Source organism: Amphiura filiformis, chromosome 16 (assembly GCF_039555335.1).
Source record: "Amphiura filiformis chromosome 16, Afil_fr2py, whole genome shotgun sequence".
In the NCBI taxonomy this organism is placed as follows: domain Eukaryota; kingdom Metazoa; phylum Echinodermata; class Ophiuroidea; order Amphilepidida; family Amphiuridae; genus Amphiura; species Amphiura filiformis.
In genome coordinates this window covers 17431493-17454807 of record NC_092643.1, presented here as the reverse complement: position 1 = coordinate 17454807, position 23315 = coordinate 17431493, and the positions used below count along the sequence as shown (strand labels likewise).

The window sequence follows — 23315 nt, the reverse complement described above, 5'->3', positions numbered from 1 at the left end:
TTACGATTCAGTCTGCAGATTAAGTAGTTTGTAATCAAACTGCAGCTGAGCGACATTTGGCTTTCCTTTGTCTCCTGTTGATGGCAGATCCAATATCCACATACAGGTGACATCCTGGGAGAGGTTTCCAGGGTAACCTGGTGATTTGAATTCCCCTGATGAAGCCGTCAAGTAACCACCACAATCTGTAATATCAATAAATAATATCAAACTTGTGAAAATTTTGGTCAGGACTTGTGACTGAATTTGCAAGGTCAAGTTCAGTATTATGCAAGGTCTTGTCTTGACCAATTGGTACTAACAAACCATATCACACTTTAAGATTGCTTCATAGATGAACTTGAAATCTGCCAGAAGTTGAGGAATATATTTGGGGAGGTCAAAGGTCAATTTCTAAAAGGTTATACAAAATTCTTAAAAAGAAACTTGTACCCATTTACTAATAAACTGCATACCTATTGCTTCATAGAAGAACTTGAACCCTCTGTCAGGGTAGGTGAATTTGGCAGTGCTGTTGAAATTTACCCACAATTCCTTGCTAGTGATGATGACATCATTAGGTGCGACATCACCAGAGAACCTCATATCCATATCTGTTGGCTGTTGTTGCTGATCCTGGGATGGTGATGTGCTTGTGAAGCTAAGATAGTGCTCATCTGGTATGCGCATGTCTTCAAAGATGATATGAAGGAGGTGATTGTCATCAATTTTGATTTCCCAGGTGCAGAGTGCATTCAACGGATAGAGGCCTGGGTAGTCTGGCGAAGTTACATAATCTGGTTTGGTTGAATTAAGGTGCTTCATGCAATCTGGTGGGAAAGGAAGGAAATTACAAGCTGATGTGAATAGAAATAAACCTTTTCTATGCACAATACAAATATGGGAGCAGATATTTTGCAAGTTGTTCAAAATGCTAACAAGATGTTGCATGTTGATGTTGTGCATTGATGATGTATATTCATGATGCATATTGATGATGGTGTGAAGTATGTTGCTCAATAAAGTATTCAACTGGTATCCATCGATACTCATAACATCGTAGATTGATGTATACATGCAGTACAATGTACCACCTGATAAGGGCACTTTGTGTTTTATGATTGATGCAGGCTTTTGAACATTTACACAATAGTAAGTTGGGACTTTATTGATGCGCACAGTAAGATAAACCAAATGAATTTTGGATATTTTGATTTGGGCAAGCTCAGTGCCCTTCAAAGGGCTATTCCAGTTGAAATCCATACACCCCCTATATATCGAGACATAACCTTAATCTCCCACACAGGGAGTGTAGAATTCAAATCGAGAAGCCCATACAGGTAACCCCATTTGAAATTCACACCCCCTGTGTGGAAGATTAAAGTCATGTATCCCATAGGGGTGTATGGATTTCAAATAGAATAGGTCAATGCTTACTGACTTTAATGGATCCTCAAATATAAACCACTTTAATCTGACTGTATCAGTTCGGGGGCACTCGTAATTCACGGACGTCTCTGATTTCAAAGACGGGTCAGTGATTTCACATACGAGGAGTCTGTGATATCACATACGTCGAGCTTTGTTGACAGCTGGGCACTCGATGCAGCACATCGGAATGAAGCTGAGTATATTAGAATAAGCTTTCCTATGTTTAGCAAATATCTACCTGTGCAAAAATTATATCTATCTGTGCAAATTCTGATAAATGGTCCCAGAACACACTTAGATTGCAATGGCCAAAATCAAATGCTTTGAAGTAAAAAATAACCTGAGTACTGGAGCCTGCCCTCTAATTCATGAATTGGATAGTAAAATTAGCAGGCACTCAACTTGGCCTAGCAACAACCCTGATAAGGCCTACTCACAAAATTATTCCCACTCGGCCGGCACGTTCACCAAAATTACTTATATCGTTTGCGACTGGGTTTTGAAACTAGGGACTATGTGATTTATGAGACGTCTCTGAAATATGATACTGTTATGTGACATTACGCTTCAAGAGTATTTGATATCAGAGACGTCCGTGAATTATGAGTGCCCCCGAACTGGTATAAAGTCACAAAATAATTACTTTTATGTATCATGGCTTGTATGTGCTTCTTATGTACAACACAAACATTAATTTCAAATAATTTATAAAATAGTTATAACAATAAGCCCAATCGCCATTCTAACTTCCGGTTTTTGAGAGCAGTTTTGGGACACTTTGACCTCTGACATATCGTGAAAATTGACGTAATTATTATTAATTTTCTTATTATTGTCATAATTTTGATCATTAAAAATACCAAATAATTAATTTATAAAATAATAATATTTTTCATATTTGTTTTAAATATTGTAAAACATTTTAGATTATATTTTGTACGCATACAAAAACCCAATATTTCTGAATTTTCTGAAAGGTCAAAGGACAAAGTGTCCCAAAACTGCAAAAACTGTCCTACAATGCATTGCAAACTTCCAATGCCGATTGGGCTTATTGTCATTACCTGGTAACATCATGTAGCTTATTGAATACACCACTGATCTGCCTTCCAAAATTGGCATGTCATAGTACTTTATTGTGATTGGTAAACTTGATGTCATATACGCTGTGAGGGCGCCATTCCACTCCTCGTATATGCTGATTTCTTCTTGTAGCATGTTACCAACCATTTGCGTTAAACTGAGCCATTCTCTATCTATTAAATCCAGTTTGAGGATAGAAATCTGCACAAGTGATCCTGAAACAGCAAACAGTGAAAGGATTATAAAGTGAATATTATGAGACATAGAGTTTTGGAAATAAATCTAATATACTGGAACTTACTTTTTGTAACTTTGCATCTGGAGCCACCAGACTTCATCAGGCGACTAGATTGGTCATGTGATGAACAGCTAGGCAGCGTTCGAAATAGGGCCGGTCAGCCGGCCATTGGCCTGTAACTTTTAAGCTTGGCCGGTAACTTTTCTGACTGGCATCTAGTTGCCGGCCCGGCTGGCCGGTAACTTTTTAAGGTCAAGCCCGGCTGGCCTGTAACTTTTTGAGGCATATTTCGAACACTGCAGCTAGATATCAGGTCAGTTGCCTGATGAAGTCTGGTGGTTCCAGGTGCAATGTAGAAAGTTGCAAAAAGTAAGTTCCAGTATTAGATTTAATTCCAAAACTCTGTTAAAACTACTGGATGACTAATAACATTCACTCGTTTATTATAAGACACAATCATGTGAAAGAGCTACATATAGTGCACCAACAGTCAAAGTCTTTGTGCTTTGTATACAATAAGATGATGCACACATCATTACTGTACACTTCACAGCTTTCAAAAGTGCAGCAACGATGTTCTCCAATCGATGTGCACATCTGTACGGCATCAAATGGCAACATCTCAAGTCTAACGGCAAATCGTCATTCTGAAATACTTGGGCCAACATGGCTGCCATTGGTCTATTCCAGTTGCACCCTGTACACCCCCATGGAAGACATGAACTTAATCTTCCCCAAGGGTAGTGTGAATCTCAAATGGGGTTGCCTGAATTGCTTTTGTTTACTATTCCTGATGGCTTATTGTACCTCTGTCATAGCATGATTGCAACATGATCATATGTGACGCGATCTGCTCCATGGGGGCCAAAGGAGGCATTTTTAAGAATTGAGTTACTATAATCATTACCTTATACAAATATTAGGCTATCATATACTGAAAACACCAGAGGTCTAGCATACTTGGTTCTGTTTTGTGATGTTATTTTCTTATGTGTTTTATTGTTTTTACTCCATATTTTTGCCTTCATTGCCGCCTTTGACCAATGTGGACCAGATGGGGGTGCATATTACAACAAAAAAGTGCACCATAATATGATTGTAACACAAACACGTTTCATGGTGATAAAAACCTCTCATGTGACCAAGTCATATGACCCCATCTCATCCTTACTTAACCCCCTGAGCACTACCTGCCGATCTAACATTGCCTCTGATTGGTCAATTACTTGATATCTTCATTTGTATCAGCAATCAGAATGGCGCTTTGCAAATAATTCACCCAATGTTTTGGTGTGGTGAAATTATTCTAACAATATTGCTGATTGGGCTAATTGATAATGAAGACTTCTTTTTGGCCAATCGGCAGGTAGTTCTCATGGGGTTAATGATGACCTACCTATAAGTTGATCAGAATGGATAACCCAGCCATTGTATAAAGTATCCACAGGAAAAAGCTGTATACGTGAACCACTTGTGCCATATGAATGCTGAAAACTATTAGCTGCAAGAGACAAAGAGAATATATTATATAAAACATTTATTTAACATTTAACTTCATTGATAAGAAAAATAGCTACAAACATTAATCAATTATTTTGTTCAACATGAAAGATATCACTGTGGTTTTCTCTTAATGATGGATCCCAGGTAACAATAAACCATTTTAATCGTACAGAGCTATACATGTTGAAATCCATACACCCCTATAGAAAACACAACCTTAATGTATATGGTCGCCTATATAAAGGGTATATAAAACATTTTAATAATATTTTTGAAAACTTGCTGGATAACAATCTAACATAATGTTTGGAATTCAACAGGAATAGCTCCATCAGTCAACATTGATGGGTAAATTTTCTCGGGAAAATTTCGAGACTTATGGGCACAGACATATTAGCATAATGGAATGTGACCGAGCGCAACGGGTGGTCTACCAATGTATTTGAATAGAAAGAATTTCTCCTTTGATGGAAAATAAGTTACTTGTTGCCAGTTAATAATGTTATGGTAAGAGTTTCCACAGATAAATATTTTTTTCCGTAGATAGATATTTTTGAAATTACATTTTGATGATATTGTGAAAAAAATTAAGATTGCTGAATATTCAATAAATTTGGTAGGCATGAATCTCTATCTAAATTGCGACAAAGAATACTATTCCAATTCAAAATGACTTCTTCTTGTCTTGATGAATACTGCCTAACACCCCTTTGCAGGAGTCACTCAAGCAGGTTTAGGTGGGCGCGTATAGTGCTATTTGATGCTATTCTTCCGTGTTGTTATACAATTTGTTGACTGGTGATTTGAACTTTTGTTTCTCTTCTATGGTAGTAATTTCTTTGGGCAGGTTATTCCAATCAATCAGTGTTCTTCGAATGAATGATTGTTTATAACAGTAACTGTTTTATTTGCTTGAATTGGTGTGAAGTTTCTTGAGTTTGGTGAAGTTAGTCTAGTTGACCGTTGGACCGGACGCAGGATATTTTGAGTTGGTATGGCAAGGTGACCCCCAATAGCCTGATTAAATAGATTAAGACGGGCTACTTTCCTACGTGTAGCCAAGTCAGGCCAGTTGAGGTCTTTTTTCATCTTGGTGACGCTGCTCTTCCTCGACTAATACTTGAATAGCGAGGTCACCACCAGGGGTCAGTCTTGAGGTTACACTCACATTGATACGCATTGGTCATGTGTCCAGAAAATTTACCCGAGAAAATTTACCCATTTAATGTTGACTATCCATGTTGTCTCTTACCTTTTAACATAACAATCTCTGATCCAACACAGTTGCCACCATACCCCAAGTTTTCAGCAACAACCAGCATCATTCGTCCATTAGAAAATGCGGGTGTGGCTTCCTCTTTCCACGCAGTGTATTTGGCAGAATATTGATGGACAAGATTATCTTCGTCTGGCCTTTGACCTTCATAGAAAGACACTCTAGCACCTGCGTTGTTGAAGGTGCAATTCCAGTATTTAACATTTAAATGGACGCATTGATGACCGGCAGGTGCCAAGCACTGGTAGACAGTCATTGGTACTGATGATGGGAAGTATGCATCGGTATGGTTGGTGACAAGACCACCACTTTCTGAAATCAAAATGTTGTGAAGGAAATTGCTGGATGAGTCTTTCATAACAGGTTTTAACCGGATGAGAACTACCTGCCTATTGGTTAAAAAGAAGTTTTCATTATCAAATGTACCAATCAGCAACATTGTTAGAATAATTTCACCACACCAAAAAATTGGGGTGAATTATTTGCAAAGCTCCATTCTGATTGGTGATTAAAGTGAAGATATCATGCAATTGACCAATCAGAGGCAATGTTAGATCGACAGGTAGTGCTCAGGGGGTTAATGCTACATAATTAGGATTTGCTATCACACAAGTACAAAACACTGAAGTTTTGTCAGGATTAGCTAGTGGTAAGGCCAAGTGGCAATTTTGGTGTTGTCAGTGGGATTAGTTCCAATTTCTTGAGGATAGATTTTCTGTTCACTGTTATGGGCTAAATCCAGTTGAAACTCATACACCCTCTATGGAAGACATGGCCCCACACAGGGGGTGTAGATTCTAATAGCGTCTAACCACATTCTCTGTGTGGAAGAGTATGATCATGTCTTCCATAGGGGTATATGGATTGCAACTGGAATAGCCCTATGTAGTAGTCTGTATCTTTAGGTGCTCACTAATGACTCTGATTTTATCTTAAAGCTGATTGTCTTTTAACTTCTTAAAAAGTGGTGGCCCTTCTTTGTCACTTGATCAACCAAAATGGAGACAAAGCCAGGAAACTTGAATTTTGGAACCTTTTATTTTGAAGATCTTTTAATATTTTAACCCTGTAAGACAAATAATAATAAAACATTTTTTTATCATTGATAAACTTTCAAAATTGTCACTCTACCTTGCATACTAATATTGAGACTCAAATAGCCTTGGTTCCCTGTTTCATCAGTTGCAAACTTGATCCACAGAGACTGACCACTGGAAACCAGCCAAGGTATATCTGGAATTATACAAAAAATACCATATTATTTAGCACATCTATGTGACAGGATTTGATGCATAAAAAATTGCTCTTCCTTCCTTCTTTCTTTCCATCCTATCCTTCTTTCTTTTATTTTGATGGGTGAGTGTAATATTTAGTTGTATGCACCATTTTTAGCAAAACTGAGTTATTAATGGATTATTAAACTGTAGGTAAATGCACATTTTTAGTAAGTTTTAGAAGCAATTGATTATTTTTTAACTTAATGATTAAAGTGTTAAAAAAAAGTAAACAAATTGAAACATATACGAGTGGATATTCATACGTAGTGGTAGATAAAATGAATTAAAGTTTTAACTTCAACACTACACTATCACGTTCCAGGTGAGCGTAAAATAGTGTAATGTTGAAGTTAAAACTTTAATTTCAAATTGAAATATCAAAAAACATTCTCCTGCAAAATGACCAAAATTAACATTTCTATTTCCCTGATATAAACCATGTATAGTATTTGTATATTGTTAACAATGATACAATATAAATAGGAAAATAACACAGGGTAGTGTATGTTGCATGTTGTTTGAAGGGTCTCTAAATTTGGAGACACACCCGGAGGGGGACCCAGTACAAATGACCATACGGTGACATGCCGCAAACATGGGTAGCATTTTCAGCCTTCTGGTATATCAATGACCCCCTTTTCAAAGCCTATTTTGGTATATGAATGGGTCCTTTTTTCAAAACAGCCCAATTTTTCCTTAATCTAGCCAAAATTTTGGAAAAACTTTGGGAAAATTTGTAAAAACTAAGACAATTTTGGTTAAATTCGGCCGAAAATTTCGACCTTTGGTATATCAATGGGTCCAAATTTCTTGAAAAATTGGTATATTTATGGGTCCACTTCCAAAATCTCAGCGGCAGCACGTCCCTACCAAAACCAAACTTGAGTACCCCCCCACCCCCCGGAGACACACTTAGGTCCTGATCGGACTAGGCTCATGCAAAATCCTCCAGCTAGGCTAAAAAGTCTATAGCATGAAACACAAGATGAAGAGCAAGGATCTTAAACAATGTCACAGTCACTCCATACAAATCACATGAACATTGTCACTGTCAGCCTTTGGGACAAAAAATGAGAAATTAGTAATTTCCAAATATGTTATACCTAAAGATTACCATTGCACCATGTGTAACGTTATGGTAAATCTGCCTTCTTGGTTTTTCACTCATGGAGATATGTACCTCCAGTATTCATTGGCAAAAGCCTGAATCAAATGATAATTTGCTTCTTTAAGCTTGAACGTTACAAACGTTTGCATACATAGAACTTGGCACAATGTATTACATGCAGAACATAAACGAGTGCACATCAGTAAATAGGAATTTTCTATACCTTTGTATGAAAAATCAGTGTTACAAATGAGGATATGTACCATGGAACTTAATGTAATACATAAGAAAAAGCTTAAAACCCAACTACTAGACCCTGGTTCTTATATAAGCCTTATTTAGGCCTAGCAATCAGATTGTGTATGAAAAATGAGCAGGATCTGACTTTTTATGAAGATTTGGCTAAGCTTTCAAAATGTGTTACATTTCAGAAACACCATGCTATTTTCATGCTGACGTAAGCTGTATGGCATATAGAGTGATTTATATACCTCATATATAGATTCCTGTCATCTGATTGGCTAAAAGTGCAGTCATTGAATTAGCTATGCCCTCCTTTTTAAGAATTACGTATAAACTGAACTATTCCCGGGCAATGGTCTTTTAAATAGACTATTCCCCGGGCATAGTCATTTTCACATCATTGGTGTGCGTCCCGATCAAACTCTATGCGCGCGATGGCGTGTTCGCATTACGCACGTGGCGTAAACGCACTGCCTGCCAGTTGCGGTGACGCGATCGGTTCATAACGGAAAACTTTCTTTGTAAATTTTACCATGGCCTATGAACAATAAAATAGGCCTTTTAACCAAGCAGATGACAAAAATCTATATTAATGAGGTATATTATACAAATATTGACTGCTATGAGGGGCACAGTTAAAATAAAGGCCGAAGTGAATAAAAACCATGACTATGCCCAAGCGAAGCTGAGGGCATAGTCATGGTTTTGACATCACCGAGGGCCTATAATTTTAAACTGTGCCCCGAATATTAAGCAGTCAATATTTGTTTTATATACCGAATAATATAGATTCTTCTCATTTGATTGGTTAAAAGATTTCCTGACTGACAAGGCCTACAAGCTTTGTAACTGCATAGGCCTTAGGCTTAAATGCACACAGTGCATGCAAGAGCAAGGGTGCAGAATTTGGACCGATATCTACCGATTTCATATCTAAAACAACCCTACCGTTTCTGTGCTAACATCACACACTGCCGAGTCTCCAGGTCGTAGTAATTTGTCTAAAAAGTGACATTTGGCAGGTATAAATCCTTGACATGTAACAGAATGTAAACAATCACTGCACTCACGGCGGCCGGTGAAAGATCGTCGTCAAGGAGAGGTCAAATTCATTGCGAACTGTGACCGCGATAGTCTCAACACTCGTAATCAACGCCGGCCGTATAGTGGGTGCGCAATGTATCTGAGCGATCTGTGTATTCGGGTTGCGAATATCCAATTATTTTCCGGCATAGAATCAACTGTGCCCGGGCACAGTTGTTGTATGACGTCATCTTGATAGAAAAAGGGGCACAGCTATTTTAATGACTCCACTTTTAACCAATCAGATGAGAGGAATCTATATATGAGGTATATAAAAACAAATATTGACTGCTTTATTCGGGTCATGGTTAATATTATAGGCCCGCGGTGATCTCAAAACCATGCTATGCATAGCATGGTTTTGAGATCACCTTGGGCCTATAATTTTAATCATGCCCCTCATAGCAGTCATTATTTGTATGCTAGTCAGCAACTTCCTGCAAAAAGTCACTGGACTCTGAATGTTTTCTCTGCACTGGCTATCTTTATCTGACCTTCAACTTGCAGAAAGTGTAAGTTTTGAAGAGTTGACTTGCCCTCAAGTCAAGAAAATGATGTTTTCCTGGACCCTGTTTGTACAGAAAGTCAATGGGGACTATTAAATACCGGTGTGCACCCAAGCAGCCATTCATCTTGAATGAAAATTTGACAGGCGCATAGACACGGCAAAGTCGGTAATCTTTGATTTTACCTCGTTGGTAATTTCCTACCTTTCTCTTTCAATCTGCCATTGAATGCCCACAGCTGATTGGACGATCTGCTGACTCCATCATGTACCACCAACACATCATTTATATCTTCAACTGTGTATGATGTTGCTATGGCAACTAATGTTGATCCCGAAGGGTTGCTTTCTATCAGCCATCTACAGTCCAGGTTATTAGGGTATGGAGATGGGTAGAGTGGACTCTGGATTTGTATGGAGGAGTTGGCTGGTGTCAGAAGTATGCGGCCACTGCACACTGAAATGCACAATTTTAATCACGAAGTGTTAGTATGTGTAACTTAATACTAGACTTTCAATTTCAGTGAAACAAGCAAATAGCAACAACAACAAGAAAAACAAGTCAAGTTGATCACTTAATACAACAATATTTGTGTAGTTCCTGTTTAAGGGTATTGAGATAAAACACATAAACATGGTTAAAAAAATGGTTTCACAAACAATATTTTTAGTGGAATGCAGCGGTGTAGATTTCTTTTTGACATTGGGGGGATAGGGTTGGAAAAAAATTCTTGAAATATAGTGAATCCAGTCCCTTTTGGTGACAGAATAAGTTTATGGCACAAATGCACATGAAGCACACAAAGAATTTAGCCATAATGAAACTAAACTGATAAAATATGGTGCAAAAGTGAAAAAAATGGAGCAAATGCTATAAAAAATGTTAAATTACACACACTGATGACAGTCAATGCAAAATTATCCCCTTACTTTTTTATTTGCATGATAGGTCAATATTTTCTTGAGTGGCAGCAATCACTGATTATTTTCATCTTTATTACACCATGGAAGTGAGCTCTCACTTTCACACACTCACTATGAGAAACCCAAACAGTTTTTGTATTTTCTGATACAATTGCCTACAGCTTTGCACAAATGCAATAAAATATTACACAATGTACTGAGAAGCATTGATTGATCAATGATTGCAATCATTTACTCCTGCAACTACATCATTTGTCAATAACTAATATACACACTAAGAGACACCAAACATACATGACATGTTGCTGGTATTTTTAATTTCCAATACAACAGACTACACATATGTGTAGATGTACAGATGTGATTCAAATGATATTGGAGGACATGATTGGTGAATATTTTCTTGAGTGACTTCAATCACTTGCTCAAGCAACCACTCACTATTTTCAATTCAACACTTACCATGAATGATGAAACTCGTTATTTCTGCTTTTTTGTAAATGCAATAGATTATAACTTTGTAAAATTGTAAATAAACTATTTACACCAAGTATTAGAAGGCATTAGGCAAATTAAAAAGTATGTCTGAAACCTTGTTGAAAATCCAATGTGAAATGTGCCCCCCAACTTAAAGCGAGTCCAAATTAGTTTGAAAAAAGTTGAGATGCTTGGAACTTTCAAACTTACATCTTAAACACATACATTGTAATGAAATATTTTTACTTATTTAAAGTGTTCATGACACAATTCCTCTAACAAATGGTTTTAAAACATGTTTTACCAACATTTGCGCAAAACAAAATGGAAAAAATTAAATCGGCTAATTACTCTGAGGCAAATGTGCACTGCAAAAGCTTTGAGACATATTATGGGGGGGGGGTATTATTGGTTATTCTAATTCAGTTGGTGGTCTTGTCAAGAATACATGCAATTTGATTGGTTTTCACCTATGCATTATGACACGATAGTGGATAGCCATATAAGACAGCGTGCGCCGACACTGCGACACGCAATGGCAGCACGCTTATAGATCCTAAACGATAATGCGTTCACGTAATATATGTGCGCGAACTAAGATTTCGGCGGCTTAGATGTTCGTGATGGTTTCATTCATTTAAAACAACGGGGATGACCTCACAAAAGTAACTTTATTTTTTCTGAAAAAAGGGCAGTTTTACTTATAAAAATTGTACTAAACTGAATGAGAATGAGAATATTGTAGTGACATGATATTGGACAGGCAAAAGACAAAATTCTATCTTTTATTCTCTTAATGTGTCCTTTGAGTGGCTGCTTTGACCCACTGAAGCAACAACGCATTTGTTCTTTTTTTAACAAAACTCACTAAGAGTGACCACAAACATGTGAGTGTTTTATCGTTTTTGTTTTTCAATTACCAATGCAAGAGACCACAGCACAGCTTTGTGTATGCATGATTAAATATTTCCAATTACACTACTGGAAAACCTAAAGTGGTCAATGTTGGTTGTAAGAGGCTGCAATCACTTGCTTAAGCAGCCATTCATTGGACCATAGCTTTGTGCAAATTTGATGAAAATTTGATTCAAACGTTTCAAATTACACAAAGTAGTGGAAGCCTGTGATTGGTCCAAGCAGTTCATGCATTTCATATGATATGTTTCATCACCCAAGAGATAAACGTTTTGTTTTTCAACTTGAAAAACCTGATGTTTTTTGTAAACGTGTCTGGTTATAAATCACATCAGGTTGACACTCCTAAAAGTAATCGGCTATTCCAATTAAAATCTGCCACCCCCCTGTGGAAGACTAAACAAAAGTCCTCTACAGAGGAGGAATTGGCTAGGGTTAATTGTTTTGAAACCCATCCCCTGTATTTGGCTTTACTTTTATATATTCCCTAACTTTAGCAAGCATTTTACATTCATTCATATTTTATTTCCATCAAAATCAACGACATTACATAAAAAATATATGAAGAGCTTTGTTTCAAAACCCCTTACATCCAATTGCTCAATTTTGAGAACACATCAAAAAATCATCAAAATAATCACTGATATAAGGTGTTTTCAACAAAAGCAGGTTTTGGCAGGATGCTCATCCTACCCAAGCATCCCGCCAAAAACTGCTTTTGTTGCAAACCCCCATATATCAGTGATTTTTTTGATGATTTTTTTTGTGTTCTCAAAAATGAGCAAGTGGATGTAATTTTGAAACAAAGCTCTTCATATATAAACACGGTACATATGGAGGAAAAGGCTGGAAGACCAAAAAGGTCTGAAAGTTAGCCTTTCCCTGAAATCAAATGAAATTAACAAAATAAATCAACATCACATAACATAACCAAAAGACAAGGGAAGGGGGGGGGGTGCTCACAAAAAAGATTAATTATATTTAGAGATCAGTTTTGTTTTGAATTGATTACGGAAATGGACGCTATTACATGGACGCTATTACCTAATTTTCTATTCTACTTGAAAACTATACTCCTTCTGTGGAAGACTTAATTGTTAAATCTTCCATGGGGGAGTGTGGATATAAAATTTAATAGCCCAATGTATGTGAAGGGTATATGCTACTACCACTTTAGCAAAAGCAATCTTAGTATAATAGCATAAATTATGAATTATGAGGTTTAGTATCTACACTACTCTTACTATGCGCTCCCATAAAAGCACTCACAGCAGCAAGTGATCATTAAATAGAGTAACCCATGTCTAGATCTAATAATTTATGATCATACATATTTCAGCTATGACCTGATCAGAGGAGGCTTAAAGGCATTCCTACAATGCACTATGATTGGGAAATTTGATCAATATAACCTAATTTTAAAGGCAAAGTCCCCATTGCCACACACACAAAATGGTAATTTTGAAACTGCAGCCAACGAGTTAATAGTTGAGACTTATGACTGATATTTGATTTTCTAACAGCAAACATTCATATTGTCCCACTGCATTAATTTTATTCCTAAGTCTCGATGTTTTGAATGTTAAATAATAGGATGAAAACACCAGATATTTGCACACAAGCCCAATGCAAGGTATGATCAACTGTACCACATGTGTACAAAAGCCAGACATACAAGGTCAGAAACCCCATTGGGTTGTGGGAATGCCTTTAAACATCCTCTGGACCTGATAAAAAACATAAAAACATTTGCATAAAATGTGGCTATATTTATAGGTTAGTGAATGTGTTTCACTTGTTGGGAGTGAAATTGTACAAAATAATGCATGCGTACTGAGATGTTGATGCGTAGAGTTGGGCGACTAAGTCGCCAATAGTCGTTAGTCGCGACTATTACTGATAGTCGCGACTACGACTATTGAAAACCAAAAGTCGACTAATGCAAGTATATTTTTGTGTTAAAAAATTGCTTTAAAAGTGCCAGTTATTCGCACCAAAACCAACCAAATACTAACATATAAACTACGAAAAATGTGAAAAATGTTAGTCATTGTCTTACCAATAGTAACACTAACCAACAAGTAATCATAAAGTCCATAAATCATCATTAAATTGGTGTTATTGACTTGTTGTCGAACAACTTTCCCACAAGATAAAAGCCGTCAAAAAACTCAAATTACTTAGAACTGTCGAACATCTCATTATGATTATAATCTATGCAGCGATAACAGGTGTAGCAGTGTCATAGCGTGCATGTACAGACCCAGGTTGGGTGTTTGTACCAACTACTGAAGGTATGAGATTATTTTAACTTTGGAAAGAAACAGCGAGAACTTCCGAGAAGTGTTTTCCAAAAGTACTTTTCACGTAATTTCAAAAAGCTATGCTTATTGTGGTAACAGAATATTTAGAAAGCAACAGGAAAATAAACAAATTAGCTGACAAACAGTCGTAATGTTGCAATGCCACCCCAGAAGCGACAAATGCAGTAGTCTAGATGAAGTCAGGTGGCGAGGTCGGAGGTGAAAGTTAATCGTACATGCATGAGTATACCATGGAAAATATGCACTGCCGTACCGGCATGTTTACATATTTTCATGCACAGCAAAACATGGAAACGAACGAAGATCGCTATTGGAATATTGAAGGTTTGAGAAATTATATGAAGTTTCTTGTGCTGTTGCTGGAAAGTGGCAAGTGAATTTAATTGAACAGAAAAGTTAGGCCTATATTACAGCATTTTACAGTCAAACATTTGCATCGCAAACGTGCGATACAGTGTAGCAATTTGTATCGCAACAGTGCTGGTTTGTGTAGCAAACTGTGATGCGATGCCGGCAATCACGGGTCCTGTAATCATGCATAAATACTAAATTGCCACCAATCTTTCACCCGATTTTTCAGTCCAATTTTAACCACAGATAGTCGCGACTATAGTCGTAGTCGCGACTATTTGCTGCCGACTAGTCGACTAGGAAAAAAGTGATAGTCGCCCAACTCTATTGATGCGTCTAATGCACAAGCCCCGAAGGTGCATTATTTTGTACAATTTCTCAAGCAACAAGTGATACGCATTTATTAACCTATTTCATACACAAGAAAAAAATCCCATGATTTCTGCTATTTTTATACCAAAATTGTCACTAAAGTGTTGAAAAATACAAGCAAATATAAATGCATCAACCTGCAAAAAAAATTAAACACGTCCGAAAGTACTGTGCGTTGTAGACACAATCAAAGCATGGTTTCCATTTTACTAACACTTGCTCTGATTGGTTATCGCTATCTAAGAGTGTTAGAATTACATTTGTTTTACATTCATGTGAATTTTGTTGAAATGTTTTTACATTATGTTACTTAATTAATTTTTGCTGCAATTATATTGGGTAGTAAACTATTTTGTTTGCACTGTCTGAAAATTCCAATATCTTTGACACCCAAACGTCATCACTAAGAAAATGCATTTGTAAATGCATTTTCATGCAAAAATTCGCTTAGTTCTTTAAATGAAATTTCTGCAATAATTTGGCAATGAACTGGAAGTTGACGTTTTACAATACGTTTTGTCCATGCCATGTTTTATGTGATTGTTACAGTCAGCAAATGCTAGTTTTAACCATACTCACAACATAAAGCTACTATCACTAGGATCCACAACATGCTCATTGCTCATCTATCAGGGGTACAGTTCTTTAACCCCAATACATTTATACATTCATTGAATGACCTTTGAAAATTTGAGTTCAAAAACTCATACTCTGCAACATGAGGTCAAATTTTGCACTATGATTGTTTAATTGAGGTTATTGAACTATGCCACTGGAATGAGGCAATTGTGGTCCATACTCTATACTATCTTCATGCTCACATGATATGCCATGCACTGCATATTGGTTATTTTTTATGAGAAAGAATTACAGACAATATGGTAAATGAGAAGCCTATCGTAGAAAAATAGTGTGCATAACTGCGCATAAATTATGCTCTGAGGAGAATGCTTTATTGTCTTTGAGACACAATAGGGATATATTATTGAAATTAATGTATCCTTACATGATGCATTTGAACAAATCACAGTGCACTAATTTGAATATTGGGCAGGGGAGGTAATAAAAGTAGCATATGAGAAGACGCATATCCAGGGAGAGTCCCCCTCCCTCCCCGCCCCATTTTTGTCAAAATCATCATATCATACAAAATTAGCCCCATTTGAACCATTGTTGTGTCCTAATGGGTCCTCAGCCCAGCCCACCAAATTACCATGTATGGTCAGCAGAATGTCAAAATGGTTCACTTTCATGTGACACAAATTGGTGCCATCATGGACTGGTATCCACAGCAGAAAAGTGTGCCTACCAATGCTGCATGGCGAAATGGTTAAACCACACCCTGTCAGAGCCTCGTTATATTAAGTTCGGCTAAATAGGATACCCATTGTTTACTGAACATCAACCAATTCAAATAGGCTGTGCATGTTACTACTGTATAAACGCAACAGTCAAACCAATAATTGTCTTGTTTTTCAAATTTAACTGAAAGGAGCCAGGCTTGACAAAGAAGATCTCCTTACCGTTTACAAAGGTTATGTCCGCCCATGTCTAGAGTATGCTGCACCACTCTGGAGTGCTGGCCTCACTCAGCAGCAGGTGAACCACCTTGAGAAGATTCAGAAGCGCGTATGCCGTTGCATCCTTTCATCAGATTATACAACCTACTCTGATGCATTGGAAGTTCTCAACCTTCTCTTGTGGACCGCAGAATTCATATCTGCAAGGAATTTGCCATCAAAGCTAGCAGCTCTGAAAGATTCTCAAGGTGGTTCCCCTGCTCTAAGTTCAGATCAAGTATGCAACTCCGGAAACAAGCAAAATTCAAACCATACCGATTCAAAACTGACAGATTCAAGAACAGCCCACTGCCCTATCTTACCAGTCTTTTAAATGAACTACCCTCCTATACTTCCTAAATCACTCATTTTTGTTGTGCTAGCTGTTTGCATGATTTTCATCCATGTCTTTTTAAATTTTATTAAAGTGCAGTTTAGCTTGTAATGTATATGCTCAGTGAAAACCTTTCACCATAACAGTGCAATATTCATGTATCATTTCAATCAATATAAAATGTTTTTGTGCAATAATTGAGCTCCCTAAGGCCTCGTATCCATAGGCTGTTCCCTTGTGGCGTGTGCCCTTGTTCCGTGTTTACTTTTTCCAATGTGACCTGCCACACAGACAACGAACCTTTGTTTTGCTTAGTGGCCGTATCCATAGGTTGTCTGTGTGGCAGGTCACATGGGCAAAAGTAAACACGGAACAAGGGCACACGCCACAAGGGAACAGCCTATGGATACGAGGCCTAACACTACCAGTGCACTACTCTTATCTCTTTTGACTTTTTATGAATTTGATTTAAATTGTGTTTTTATAATCCCTTTTTCTTTTAAATATGTTTTTTGATGTAGTAATATATTACTTTGAAATTGTACATAGATATATATTTTTATGTTGTATTAATTAATGTGTAAATTTTGATGTTTATAAATTGTAAATTGTGTCGCAATTCAGTGTTTTAATACTGCTATGACATTTAATAAAATATACCTGAAATTTAATGTTTATAGAGATACTCTAGGCATGATGGGAAGACATCAGAGAAGATATCATACCCTTCCCAGAATCCTTTTGAAACATGACGTGTCACCTCATCGCAAATGACACTCCTACTTTGTACATGTTCCAGTTGTTTTCAAGTTGAGAATAGATTGGCTAAACATGGGTTGATAGTCATACTATAAACATAATTTGCAAGCTCTGGATGTGCTCTGTTCATTGAGGTACCTTTTGTTACTATTGACCCACATTGCACTGGATCAGTACAGAACATTGATATGGAAGCAATGCATTGTGGGATGTGTGAGATATCTTCTCTGGGAAGACATGATTCTTTACACGGGATCATAATGCGAAAACAAAGAGAGGTGATCTGGCAAAAAATAAGCGGCAAAATATAAGAGCACTCACATGATATCTCAACAAAAGTAGCTTGAACTTTTGGTGGTGACCCAAGTTGAAAGGTCAATTTTACAAAGACATCATCTTGCGTTGATATGACATCTGGAAGAAGGTAGTCACCTGGTAAGAAAAAAATATAGTGATACAAAAATGAAAAGTTAGTGTTTTTATAAATTCCCTCTCCTTTTTACATTTTTTTAATGACATTCATTTTTTTAGAACTTACAGACACGGCTATCGTTTCATTTATCATGTTTATTGCCAACAAAACATCCTTCAAATTCATTCTTATCACTATTTTTACTTTTAAAATAACAAGTGGAAGGCCTTTAGTCTCCTTAACCCTGTCCACGCGGGTGTCTATTGCAGAGACGACAAGTTCTAAATCAAAAATTTCAAAATTGTACATTTACATAACTATATTGGGAATCAAAATGGAAAAATGCATTAGAATGAGTACAAACAAGCCCAGCATTAGTTCAGTGGTTCTTGAAATAGCTTTTGAAATTTTGAGGAATCTCAAACATTTTTTATGTTAAAGTCTATGGCCAGCACACAAAGTATTAACTCTTGAAAGAAAGAGACTAAAGCTGAACTTATACTCCATGAGCGACGAGCGATTGGTATTTGACCAATGAGGTAGCGTGCTTTTCCCAACGCAACAAAAAGCGCTTGGCAATGTAGTATAAATTCAGCTTAAGACTATGATACTCTGGATTGAAAGAATAGGAAATTGCTATTTTATAACTTTGCCATATTCACAAGCCGGATCATTCCAGAAACACAATCTACGATAAAAGTTAAATTGACACATTTTAATCTCCATTATCACAAATTAACCTCGTCATAAGATACCCTAAATTGAATGTAATTTTATACTTCATCATAAATATCAATGATGACACAGCCAGGCATGCAGAAGATTGATTGGCAAATTGTGCTTAAAGTGGCACTCTTTTTGTTCACGGCAGTGAACATTTCCCCCACTTGAACCCATATCTCATATGCACAGTTTATCCCTTACATACACTGTGTTTTGAATAACTATTGCAGCCCATCAACATTGTGGTTATGAGGCTAGGAAATAATTCCTAATGCCTCATACCCAGGTTTGTATCCCTTTATCTAATCCGGCCCCACATGACAATGACTTTTTAGCACATCTTATCTTGTATTGAGACAATGGCAGTCAGGACTATTTTTTTGCCTTTTTTCTAAGCATGTTTACTATTGGATTGAGTCATCACATGATTATAATATGCTTTACTGATTGGTGGGTAAGGTCAATGCTATTGTTTATTTTGTGATAAGGCTGAGCATCTTACTGCATATATGAAAAATACACTGCTATTTTGATACAGGCGATTTACTCAATTCCTTCCAACTGACAAAACTTAATTCCTGTTATCTACCCAGTAATGTTTGCTAATCTTAATTGGATCCCAAATAATTATTGGGCCAAGGTTATTATCTGCATGGTATATTAATTGAATTTCAATAAGCCTATGATAGTGATAATGAGTTTCTTGCTGGATGGAGAGTTATGTAGGAGTCAGGATGTAGGAGTCATTATGCCTCAAATCACTAATTTATTGTAAGATCAGTGCAGAATGGAAAGTTATAGAACAAATTACTATACACCTGATCCGTGAACTGTGTCTTTTTGAAAGACTCTTCTTGTTTTCCTTGATTTTATTGCAAGTGCAAGTGAAAGTGGATTTTCACCAATGTGCACCAGTGCATATATAGTATTGCCCTTACAAGGCATATATTCAAGCATATTGCATATACCAAAGTTTGTTAGCTAGAATGATTCATTCTTTTAATTGCACATGCTGTGAAAAACTCAACCTTTATAGCATGGTTTTTGGTTAGTCCTATCACTTTTTTATTCACCAAATCATCTATTAATATTACACTAAAAAATCAGATTATTTGATCATGGATGTAAAAAATGGCTGGTGTAGAAAGTTGTGAATATAACATAACCAACTAGTCTCAGCATCAGTCTTATACCTGTATACTGCTAGAGGAAAACACAATAGAGGATAGCAGCAGAACTGCAGACTGCACTTGTCACACCAATCACATGCCATTTTATAAAAGGATGAGAAAATTATAGGTTTTGACCTTTTCCCCCTAATACTATCTTGAAAAAAAAATGCTCAGGTTTTAGCAAATTTTGTTCTGAGGCACCCACTATACTTTGCTATTATACTTACAGATGATTTAATGGTTCTAACAAACCTCATACCCAAATGTAGAATATTATTATACAATTCCACCATGATTTTTTATCATTAAGTTGCTAAGAACCCATCTAATTTACACATGATTTACCAAATATTGACCTGAGTTAATAGCCATGAAAATACTTTGATGAATTCTTTTGTTTTAATGTCATCGGGAAAGTACGACCTTGGTATTTCTTGAAATGAGCAACAAAACAAAAAGTTAATGGGACCTATTCTTAGAATTGCAGGGTATATTTCAGAGTGCATTACATAGATGTACTCTGAATAGAAATGTCTGCACTTGTAAACTGACAATTCACTTATATCATGATGATGAGTGTTGCATTTGGAAATTATATATTTAATTAATTCTTTTCTGCCATGCTCTATAACACATGATATGGATGAAACTTTTTGTTATGGGATCTTCAGCAAATGCAGTTCAGACTCTCTTTAATCAGATATTGATCCCATTCAAGTTCTGCTTTTCTACATAATTAATTTGCACATATTTTTAGTTTGTTTGTCTTAATGAATCAGATAGCGATGTTTGCACAGTATTTTTTGTGGGGCCTCTAGCCTGAGAGCACATCAGAAATATTGAATTGCATTCTGAATACGAGGAATGTTCTTCTGATATCAAATAATTTTGATTTTTTGAAATTGTGATATAGGCCTAAAACAAATTTTATGGCAAATTATTAAAATTTGATATTTTTGATATTCAACAGTCCAGATATTTACAGTCTTAGAATTTTAAATGAAAAAAAGCAAAGCAAATCACAAAAAAAATGCAGTGTTAGGGTTTGTGCCTATAGACAAATCCAACGAGCCAATGGTCAGGATTTGGTCGGCCATGACTGGGTCCCCGCAGCACCAAATTGGTGTTATGACTGCCCAATTGCGTGAATTAAAGCCGCTTAAAAATCGATGTTATATTGTATTGTGTTGTAAACTTTCAGCATTCTTTTGTCTTAGGTGAGACGGAGCCGACGGGGACCCAAATATGGCTGCCATTGAGGTGTAGGAATGCGTGAAATTGGATTCGTCTATAGTTGCACTGACTGATACAAACTTACATTTTGTTTTAAAAAAATTGAAGCAAAAGTGTCTCAGATATTTACATTTTTAGCATCTTTTATAGCAATAAATAAGCAAAGATGTCAACAACTAATGGACTATTCCGGTTGGAACCCATACACCCCCTATGGAAGACATAACATTAATCTCCCCATAGGCCCTAGAAAGTTCTTTCTAGGGTCTATGATCTCCCACACAGGGAATGTTAGATTTCAAATGGAGTCACCCATTCAGATAACCCTATTTGATATACTTCCTGCATTGAAGATTAAGGGGAGGTGATCTTTTGTGCATAATTATAGAGGGCCAGGGGATTCACTCTATCATTATAAAAAAATATTTGAAGAAATCAAAGAGCCCTAGGAATAAAAACTGTAGTGTAATTCACGGCAGACACAATTTCTTTTAATGACAAAAATTAATTTTTGTAATCGATCAAAAACCAAAGGTTTTATACCAATTTTGAATTTAGCTTGAATCCGTAAATATGGCACCTCTCGCCCTTTTTTAGGTCAAGGCTGTTTTACCTTTATGCAGCGAACCATTGTTGAAGCTATTTCATATACATGTTCAAAACACTGTTAGAGAAAGAATTAGGTCATATACTGCTGAAATATCTTTTGTTGATTTTGAATGATAATGTCTTGACTTCGTAAATTTTAAGGTCAAGTTCCTAAAATCAAAACAAAATATTCGGACGCAGATATTCCCTGACTTATGTAATTTCATCACCATATCAGTGTCTTTATTATTTGTTTGAGACCTTTTCCAAACGTCCGTGCTATTTATGCATAAAACGGCCAATCTATCTTTACAAAATGCATCATTTTTATGTAAACAAAAGGCTAAAGATGGCATTATGAGATTTATGTTTTATTATTACATTATTCTGTTCATCTGCCTCCGTGGCCGAGCGGAAAAGACCGCTCTTTCTTTTCTTCAAAATTCACAATCGCATTCCGAAATGAGTCACTTGTCGGTAAATTGTGTATCGTATCCTTTTAAGGGGTACTACACCCCTGGTCAATTTTGTGCCTATTTTTGCATTTTTCTCAAAAATTATAGCACATTGGTGACAAGTAAGATATGTATATTATCGGGGCAAGGACTACAACTACTGTACTGAAAATTTAGCAACTCAAAGCAAGTAGTTATTGATTTATTGATCAATTATTGGTTTTCCCTCATTTTTGACTGTAACTCCACAACTGTTATCTGTGCTGAAATAAAATTTCCAGTGCAGTAGTTGTAGTCCTTGCCCCTATAATATAAATATCTTACTTGTCCCCAGTGCGCTATAATTTTTGAGAAAAATGCAAAAATAGGTACAAAATTGGGCAGGGGTGTAGTACCCCCTTAAGGATACACCATGTGGAATAGCGCAGTACCTATATGCTTATTCTGGAAGTATATGACAATTGATTTTCTTGACATCCCATTTATGTTTGAACATGATCAAATCTGAAACACTAAAATGAAATATTTCAAAAAGATTTTTTCAGGAAAATGTCATTCTGAAATCTTCAAAATGGAAGTTTGGCAGATGAATTTCTTAAAGGTGGACAATAGTCAACTTCAACACGTCATAGGTGAATTTTATTGATAAAAAATAATTTTGAAAGACTTTATCTTTTGTGCTTTAGATTTGAATTGATCATGCTTTTGCATGATTGGATCCCATTTCCCTTTCATTAAATTCCATTCACTGTTCGTCTCTTCTCATTGCATTATAAGCTTAGTGAACTGAGTATGACAGGTTTGAAAACTTAATTAATAGCAATAATTGATTATGACTGACTAAGCCAGTTTACCGGGGGTTTACTTTCATGCTGCCCAAATGGGGTAGGTTTTTCATACAGTGTAGATACACATTTGTACCTTCAATACGAAAGGTCAAAAGTTTTAAATCAGGGGTAGCGCTAGAACTAAACACTCCAGTGTCCGCAGG

At 36.4% G+C, this 23315-nt stretch overlaps 1 protein-coding gene across 1 annotated transcript in view; it reads right to left on the bottom strand.

The window, feature by feature from the left end:
- The window catches only part of LOC140172476 (cubilin-like), a 63719-nt gene continuing 40404 nt past the window's right edge, over nucleotides 1-23315 (bottom strand). Inside the window, exons 6-13 of the mRNA XM_072195622.1 lie at nucleotides 18063-18173; nucleotides 9932-10183; nucleotides 6642-6743; nucleotides 5487-5822; nucleotides 4128-4232; nucleotides 2475-2708; nucleotides 456-809; nucleotides 1-185 (exon numbers count right to left, since the gene is read on the bottom strand). Coding sequence (XP_072051723.1) covers nucleotides 1-185; nucleotides 456-809; nucleotides 2475-2708; nucleotides 4128-4232; nucleotides 5487-5822; nucleotides 6642-6743; nucleotides 9932-10183; nucleotides 18063-18173 — 1679 coding nt within the window. The remainder of the gene's footprint in view (nucleotides 186-455; nucleotides 810-2474; nucleotides 2709-4127; nucleotides 4233-5486; nucleotides 5823-6641; nucleotides 6744-9931; nucleotides 10184-18062; nucleotides 18174-23315) is intronic.